Source organism: Mus caroli, chromosome X (assembly GCF_900094665.2).
Source record: "Mus caroli chromosome X, CAROLI_EIJ_v1.1, whole genome shotgun sequence".
Taxonomy (NCBI): Eukaryota; Metazoa; Chordata; class Mammalia; order Rodentia; family Muridae; genus Mus; species Mus caroli.
This window is the reverse complement of record NC_034589.1, coordinates 144043832-144053763: the sequence shown is the minus strand read 5'-3', so window position 1 is coordinate 144053763 and position 9932 is coordinate 144043832. Positions and strand designations below refer to the sequence as shown.

The following is a 9932-nucleotide window of genomic DNA, read 5'->3' as shown; positions in this document are numbered from 1 at the left end:
ATGGACCAGCAACCCATATTCATCTTGACCTTTGTTTGCTCACTGATGCCCACTTTAAGTGTCTGGTTGTGTTGGAGAAAGGAACTATGAGATAGGAATACAGAGTTTACAATTCTATGCATGCCCTAAGGCTGTGGCTCCTAGCTGCCAGAAACAAGTGCGTTTCCATTGTAAAAACTGTAAAACAGGCTTCCTGAAAAAGCAAGAATGTATATATAGAAAGAAGCCTCACAGCTCAAAAAATACCCAATAGGATGTAATGTAATGGCCATAAAATTTTAAATCTGGAAATTCCCTTAGAAAAAAATCTGGCCTTTGGGAAACAGGGAAATCCTGGGGAATCAGACTCTATGCCACAGGATGGGACTCTGGGAACAGAGTTAATAATTCCCAGCCAGAAATTAGCCAGGATTGCTGTTTGTGCTTAGACACTCAGCCCCTGAAATACACAGTGATAGGAACAGAACAGATTGTCAGCCCATTAACTAACAAAACTCATTGTGACTGGGAACAACCTAAATTAATGTTAGAAGACTTAGAAGAGGCTGAAACTTATCTAATAGCCAAAACCTTTAGCCTAGACACTTCTCCTAATTCTGATGTTGGCTATTGTTTTATGGGTTAATTCATCTGGATAACAGCAATATTACCAAGCCTCGTGGTGGGCAGCTACAAATGGCTTGACTAAATGTGCTTCTTCCCATGCTTTCTAAAATAAGCAGGTTGATCAGGCCTAAAAGTATTAAAACAAGTTAGATTACTTTAAGGAAATGATCTTACCAGATTGTAGAGGCTTAGATTTACTACTTATGAGATAAAGGAAACTAGGTCTGGCTTTTGGGGGAAAAACTTGTTTCTATGTTAATTGATCAAGAGTAATTAAAAAACAATCTTGCCATGGTTGGAAAAAACTCAGAGAGAGAGAGAGAGAGAGAGAGAGAGAGAGAGAGAGAGAGATTAATCAGATAACTGGTATCAGTCTCTCTTATCTTGGTCCCCTTGGTTAACTACTTTGCTATCAGCACTATCTTGACCTTTAATTCTCATCCTTTTACAGTAACAGTCAGGCTCAGTCAGGCTCTGTATCTTAAACTATATGGGCATTATGTGTCAATTCAGTAAAATTAGTGGTCCTTAGGACCAACCACTCCTCTTTACAGCAGGATGAGTCCACAATTTGACTCATTCACTGAGATCAGCATAGAATGTAACAGGGCCCGAGACCTGAGCACAACTGAGTCCATGATGAAAATATCATTCAGGACATAAATAGCAAGTAGATAGTGTCACCTCCATTCAAATATGAAAACAAAGACCTAGTCCATCAAAGCCCATAGTTCTGGGAAAGTCTCTAAATATACTAAATTGCTTTTTGTCCTCTATAGTTCCACTTCTGGCTAACTGTTCTTGTTAACTAAAGTATGGTAACCCAGAACATAGTTTGTTTGTTTGTTTTTTTCTTTGTCTGTCTGTTTGTTTGTTTGTTTTTAGTTTTAGGTTTTTGGGTTTTTTTTGTTTTTTTTGTTTTGTTTTTTTTTTTTTTTTGCTTAAAAGGCCTGAGAAAAAAGCTTGGAGCATACTGAGATTCTGAGCTGCCAACTAATACAGATTCTCTATTGTCTTAAACCCATGTCCAAACAACTTCTCTGGTGAATATCTCAGAACAACGTAGGTTCAAATAGACTTAACTGGAGCTGGAAACATGTCTCCCTGTTTAAGAGTTCTGACTGCTCTTCCAGAGTAACTGGGTTTGATTCCCAGCACCCAATCTTCTATAACCCCAGTTACAGATGCATGGCACTCTCTCTATCCTGCACAGGCACCAGGCAGGTACACGGCACATAAACATATATTCAAGCAAAATATCAATGCGTATAAAATAAACTTTAAAAATGTTTTTAAAGTAAAAGATGTTGCCCTACATGGAAGATAATGCTCTTCTCAGAATTCATAGGGATTTTATTTTTTAAGATATGTAATGGGATTTAGAGTTCACAGACTTCAACCAAGTATGGTGGTACTGGCGTGAAATCTGAGCACTCAGGAAGCACACACACACACAACTAAAATTTTAAATGTGATAAAAATATTTTAAATATGGAAGAAAATTATAAACTAACCATTACCATACTGTGGATATTCTCTTCTTATATACAAGATGAGTGAATGACTGAATTATAGTGCTAAAAGATAATGATATTTCATATTTTCTGTAAAGTTAAGTAATTACATGTTAATGTTTTTATAAAATATCACCAGCAAAAGCAAGCAATTATACCCCCCCACACCTTTTTTTTTTTTAAAGACTGCCTGCCCTTAAAAGTTGGAAAGGCCAGCTCTATCTAAACTGTCATTCTAAATTTGGGTTAAATTAGTTAGAAAAGAAAGTAGTACAGCCTTTTTGGAAATAGTGAAGCTCCTCAAAACCATAGAAATACATCTGCCATATGATCAAGCAACCTCACCATTAGGTGTATACCCAAAGGAAATGAAAGCAGTGCCTGAAAGACATATGCTCATGGATAGGTTTTACAGAATTATTCACAACAGCCAAGTAAATGGATGAGGAAAATGCGATGTATACTGGAATACTATTTGGTCATAAAAAGAACAAAATTATATCCTTTGCACATGGATAACCAGAGGACGTTGTATAACCAAAGGACGTTACGTTAAACAAAATCAATCAGGCATGGGGAAAAAACAAATACTGCGTGTCTTCATTTGTATGTGGAAGATGGAATGTTGATCTCGTTCAGGTAATGTGTAGTGGTTTCTAGAGCTTTAGAAGAGGAGACTACAGGAAGGATGGTCAGTGGTATAGAAAAAATAACTGTCATGTCCCACAGCAAAAGGGCTTAGCAATTAAGGACACATACATTTCAAAATAACTACAAAAGTAGGATTTTGAATGTTCCAACACAGAAAGAGTAATTTTTTAAAGGAGACTGGTATGCCAATTGCATACTGTATGTATGTGTGTGTGTATTAATTTTTACCCACAATTGTATACATAGTGTGTCAACTAAAAGAGAATATATTTTTAAAGAAACACAACTAATACTTGATTCTCATGGTGAAAGAAGATACTAACTTATTTCTTGGATAATGTTTTTCTTGCTACAAAACAGAGTATGGATGGTCTCAAGCTTCCTAAATATTACAAAAATTCCTAGTTTGCTTCACGTGCTTACAAATAAAATTTAAAATTTAAAATAAAATTTTAAAAAAGTCTCTGTGATAAAATAGGTTTCACAAGAGCAATTATTAGAAAGTAAAACAGGGTATTTAAAAATTATTTTATTATTTTGCATGAATGCTTTGCATAAATGTCTATGCAACATGTGCATACAGTGCCCTTGGAGACCAGAAGGGGGCACCGAGTCTCCTGGAACTGGAGTTAGAACAGCCACATAGGTGTTGGGGATCAAAGCCTGGTCCTCCGAAAAAAGCAGCCAGTGTGCTCTTAAACCCTCAGCCATAGCTCCAGAGAAATGTAGCAGGGTTTTACAGGCACCATTTTCAATATTTTGTAAGCTAATATGTCCAAGTTGGGTGCTATTATGTCGGGGTCAGGCAGTGTTTCTCAACGTGACTTGTGAATAAAGTTCAGCTAGGAATGAATTCACTGAAAAAAAAAAAAGACAGGTGCTTGAAATGAACGCAGTCCCTTGCCATGTAGCCAAGTTTCCTCAAACGGATCCATTCTGAAATACTATGAAGACTGGTCACAGGTTCTCACGACTGAAAACAGCAAAGGGCATTCTAGAGTGTTCGCGGGAAGCGGGAGCAGCCTCTCGGCTACCGTAACCAGATATCAATATCACAGACCGGAAGTATCCACTCAGTGACCGTTACTTCGCCTCCATTACTGTTGCCGCTAAGGAAGGCGAGTCTCCTTGTCTCCAGCGTCAGGCCACGGTACCAGTGTTACTTGGACCTTGTTAATAAGGTACTGGTGTTACTTGGACCTTGTAAATTTGTTAAAATGGCCTCATCTAAAGCCAAGCCCTTGTCTTTAGAAGACTGCCGTTGTCTCCTTTGTATGGAATTCCTCATTGAGCCCATAACTCTGCCTTGTAACCACACAGTTTGCAAAGCATGCTTTAAAGCACTTCTGAGGAAAACAAATGTATCCTGCCCCTTCTGCCGCTCTTTGATCTCTTCATGGGCTCGGCACCATACTCATATAAACAGTTTTATCAATAAGGAACTGTGGGGAAGACTTCAAACTCAGTACCCAGAGGAATGCAGACATAGGCTCCCTGGGGAAGAACCGAGCGCATTTGTCTTCAATGATGATCCTCCAATTCGAGTGCTAAGTAATCCTGGGGAATTGAGGAAAGAGTATGAAGAGGAGATGATTAGGATGGAGGCCGAGCGCCAGGCCATCAAGGAAAGACAAAACAAAGCCACTGAGGAATATATAAGGCAATTACTGGCACAGGAATTGGAGGAGGAAATAGTACTGGAAGAAAAGCGCAGACTGGAAGAACAACAGCCAAGAAAGGAGGAAGAGGTTCAAAAGGGCTGCACAAGTGATCCAGTCAGATCGCCAAGAAAAAAAAAGTGTAAACAAAAGCACTGTGACAATGTTCCGAAGTTTCCCCCTCCTCAGCTTGAGTCAGCATTGCAGTATGAAACTGTGCAATATGGCAAGAAAACTCTCTTGTCTGTCGGGGGACAAGAAACGAAAACGGAATTAAGTATGCCAGCAGCAGCTACTTTGTCAACAGGTCCTGAGAATCCTGAACAAGGTACTTTAAGCTCACGTGACTCCATATTTTATAGCTATGGTGCAAAAGTGAGTTCAGAAGATGAGACATCAAAACCAAGCTGCTCCAATGACAACTCTTATGTTCCACTTAAGAACATTAAACCTGAAGCTACCACTCATTCTTCTGCCCAGGTAGAGAATATAAGCAATGAGTCAGGCATAACAGAAGGAATTGGAAACTGCACAACTAAGGAAAAAGGAAAAATGCCCCCTCCTTCGAGCAGTAAACATACTTCTAAAAGAAAGCACCAGGAATCGGCTTCTGAAGCAGCAGCTAGCACTTCTTATGAAATACCCACTAAATCTTACTTGGATGACAAGGAAACACAAAATCCCATTGCCAGAAAGCTGATAGACTTGGAACAATTGTATTATAAGAAGCATGTACAAGAAAAACAAGATAGGTTATTTGCATTGGAGCTTCAAAAAGCATTTGATGAAGAAACGTGGGAAAGGAGGGCTAAAAAGTCCCTGCTGAACTACCCATTCCACAGTGATGCCTCCGGTCCAGACACCTCAGTGAAAGACGATTCCAAAGATAAGAACACCTGAAAGGTAAAGAAATATAAAATATTTAAGATTTAAATCAACCATCTTTTAAAAAGATTCAGTTGAAGCATTTAGCTAATGTCAGTGGGAGAAAGATGCCAGATTCTACTAGAGATTTACTAACATAAATGTCTCATTACTCACTGACAAATAATTTATACAAAAGTATTTTTCAAATGTTTTGAGAGGTAAAGAAAATGATACTGGTGTAGAATGGTTTAAACTCCTAATCCTGCATTGTGAAGTAGTCTTTGCTATGACAACCTATAAATGTATAATTAAATATTTATATTTTAATAATTAATTTTTATAATTTAATAACAAATTAAATATAGTTATAAAATATAAATATTTAACAATCATATAACTATTTAATATTTATCTGCTATCTGATACTTAGTATTTAATATTATACTAATGTATGTATTTAAAATTATGTTCTATATTAGAAATATATATTTGTTTATATATATATATGTCCATATTTTATATTTTGATTTTATAGCTATATAAATTCTAATATACAATATATTATTTAAATAATATATGATACAACATATTATATGTCATTATATATTATATTATATTATATAGTGTATATTATATTATACATATTAATATATGCTAACATACTTTTATATATATATTAGTAAGATTAATATATAATATATAATATCTCTGTCATATATATAAATATATAATATGTATAATAATTGTATATAATATATACTATAAACATATACTATAATCTATAATATAGATAGAATATATTATACATTATATCAGATATATTTTATATGTTATAACTATATATAATATATACTATATATCTAAATATATATATATTTGTATATAGATACAAATATATATTATATATCATAATAAATGTGTGTATATAATCATGTATATTACTTTATAATTATATATTATATATGAATATTGTATAATATAATATATGTACAAAATATATTATGTATAAGATATATAATTAGTATGTTATGTATTATATATTACATATTACATTGTATATATTAGATAATACATATTATATAGACATACATTTATATTAGGATATATACTTGTATATAAAATGTATTCTATTATATAATATGTTATATGTTTAATATTATATGTAAATTTTATATTTAATATTATAGTTTTTATATTTAAATATTTTAAATTGTTATTTGGTACACTTTCACTATCTTTTTTCTTTGACTTGTTGTTGGTTTGTTTCTTTTTTAGAGCCTCCTGCCAGCCTTCTGAGCATTGTATTTACAGGTGTATACCACTAAGTCAAGCTGCCTTTATATCTTCAATGGTCATTATGATTACAGAGAATAGGAAAGTGGTTCTGTAAAACTCTGGTTACTTTGATAAGCAAGAGTGCCTAGCCTTCATGTTATCAATAGTTGTTCTGTTGTTAGTAGGGGTGATAAGTTTGAAGTTCTTATGGATATGCAATGCCTTGGGAATATTAGACCTCTTGAGGACTTGTATACCCAACCTATGAATTGCGTGCTAGAGAAACAAGCCTGTTAAAAGGCTGTTTGTTTGCTTGTTTGTCTGCTTTGTTTTGAATGGAATAAAGAGCCAGGTAGATCTCTGTTGAGTTGGAGGGCAGCCTAGTCTACAATAGTAAGTTTCAGAAGGCTATTATAGTGAGGTCTTGTCTCAGTCAAAACAGACCAAATAAAACAACAAACTTAAAATGGAATAAAGGGATAGAGGTATAACTTAGTAGTAAAGTGCCCTTAGTTCCAACTTCCTGGTCTGGAAGGCAAAACAAACAAAAAAGCGAGAAAAAAGAATAGATTAGGAAGATAGGAATTTAATCCAAGAGAATAACAGCAAAATATTTTATGGTAAGGAACCTGAAATAATTACATTATTTCTACATAGTATTCATTATGTAGATACAAAAATTTTTATATATAATGAGACAAGTAGTAAAATATTTAGGGGCTGAGTTTAGAAGCACATACCTGATAATCCCAGTACTTTGAAGACTGAGACAATAGAATTACAAGTTCAAGGCCAACCTGGGATCAATGGCAAAACTCTGTCTCAAAAAGATTTAAAAATAGTTGGGAATTTAGTTTAGAAGTAGCATTTGGTTCCCAGTGCCAAAAGATAGAATAAAATAAATATAATAATATGATAGTCTTGAACTGGAAAGTGTTTCCAGAAAGGGTTGCTATGTGGGACAGTGACTAAAGGAAATCAGGTCCCAGATGAAAAAAAGCTGAAGAAGCCAGCAGACATTAGATTCCAGCATCCTCCTGTCAACATGAACCTGATGGTAGCAACTCTCCAGGGAACATCTAGATCTTCAGCACCTGATGGGAACTATTGGTTTTATTTAATTAATATTAACTTTTAGCAGATAGTTCTAACATTTCTAAGAGTCAGTTACCCTTTTTGTCTTTCCCCTAACATTTTAACAGATTTTAATTAGCTTATAGCATTGTTGGTTTCCTTATGATATTTACATACATAGTTTTGGGTAACTGCACTCCTACCCTCTCTTCTCCCTCATGTCCCTGAACCCTACTCCATCCCCTCCTTTCTTCCATCTCCCTGATCTTTACTCACCAGCACACTTGCACCCTCAATAATCCCTCTTTCATATCATGCATTCTAGTGCTCTTCCGACCTTAAAGCTTCATTTCCCTGCCTTTAATGGGCCTCTTGCTAGTTTTTAGGCCTCTACATAGGCCCACACTCACATAAATTCTCATACATAAAACTTAGATGCTAGAATTCATTTATGTAATGTTTATGTCCTATGGCTAATCTACCTTACATTTGTTAATGCTTATCTTAATGTGTTATTCTCCAAAATTTATACTCTTTTTCTATGTTTCATGTTATCTACATCAATTTTACTACACACACACAGACACACACTTTTTGTGTGCAGCTGGGGATCTCACCTAGGATCCTTCAGACACTGCACTCCATCAGTAAAGTACCAATCTTCTGGTGCCAATTTCAATTTTGCTTTGCCTTTTCTCATTAAGAAAGTGTCATTTGAGCCAGGCGTGGTGGTGCACGCCTTTGATCCCAGCACTTGGGAGGCAGAGGCAAGTGGATTTCTGGGTTCGAGGCCAGCCTGGTCTATAAAATGAGTTCCAGGACAGCCAGGGCTATACAGTGAAACCCTGTCTCGAAAAAACAGAAAACAAAAATCAAAACAAAACAAAACAAAAAAGGTGTCATTTGAGCAATGATTGTGATGGTAATATAGTATTATTTAGGAACTAACCAAATTTGTCTAAAACAAAAATATATCTTCTCATCACATCAATATTTTTTCTAAGAGAAATATTTCAGGGTAGACATTTTTAGAGCTCCTCAAAATCAAACTTATGTAATTAAACCTTTCACTAGACCATAAGGAAAATTTTAAAAGGCTGTATGTGATATATTTAAGATTTATATATTTGTCTGTGAAGATGTCTCCCTAATTAAAGTTCATATTAAGATATATTTTTCTCCATTAGTCTTTGCTCATTTTACCATATTTGAGTTTGTTATACTAATTAGATCAGTGCCCATTATTAGAATGCACTGCTAACTTTTCACTGTGGTAAATACAAAAATGCCAAATTTCTTAGTGAATACTAAAGATGTGCAAATGTTAAGAATATGAATATTAAAGAATTAAAAATAAAATTAATAAAAATAAAAATGTTCTCATCTATTTTTTGAGCGGGGTTTCAGCCCAGTCTTCCAACCTGCTATGTAATTGAGGATAACATTGTCATTGTTTTATTATTATTATTATTACTATTACTATTACTATTATTACTACTACTACTATTGAGACAAGGTCTTGCTATGTATTCCTAGCTGTTCTGGAATTCACTATTTAGAACAGACTGGCCTCAAACTTAGTGACCCATCTGCCTCTGCCTCCTGAGTGCTGGGATTAAAGGCCTGTATCATGCTGAGGTTGACTTTAAACTGCCTCTATCACCAGGTTGGGGCTTTTATGGGTGTGCATCACTACACCCAGTTTATATGGTGGTGGGTGGGAATGAACCCAGGGCTCAGGCATGCTAGACAATAGCTCTAACAAATGAGCTACATCCTCAGCCCTTTCAATTATTTCTTAAGAGAAACAGAACAATCTAGAAACCTTATCTTTTAATGTATGTTTTAATATCACCTACTTAAAATCCTGGATTAAATATATAACCAACTTTATTTTCTGTGCTTGAGGTTGAACTGGTAAATGCTAACAAATTTTGGATTAAGCTTCTAATAGCCAAAATTACTTGAAAAGCTTAATGAAAAAGAAAATAAGCTATTTATTTGTTTGATCTCAGCAGGATTCAAAGAAAGACAATTACAAATGTTAAGTGTCAGACTTCCAAAAGACAAAAGTCTGGCTTAGGTCTGGAGAAACTGAGGACATGTAACTGAGTGTGCTTGACTATTCTGGAATTCTCTATCTTCCCTGTTTGCATATTGTTTTGCCTAGTGTTTCATAATACTTCTCCTGAGAAAGAATTTTAGAGGCCAAATGTTTTAGGTATTTAGGATATTTTTTTTAATTAGGTATTTTCTTCGTTTACATTTCCAATGCTATCCCAAAAGT

The 9932-nt window shown here is 34.8% G+C and overlaps 1 protein-coding gene across 1 annotated transcript; it reads left to right on the top strand.

Moving 5' to 3' along the window:
• The first annotated feature begins 3988 nt into the window (after positions 1-3988).
• On the top strand, positions 3989-5329 carry LOC110286429 (E3 ubiquitin-protein ligase RNF168-like). The gene has a single exon (XM_021152769.1). The coding sequence runs from the start codon at positions 3989-3991 to the stop codon at positions 5327-5329; it is 1341 nt and encodes a 446-aa protein (XP_021008428.1).
• Positions 5330-9932: the final 4603 nt, after the last annotated feature.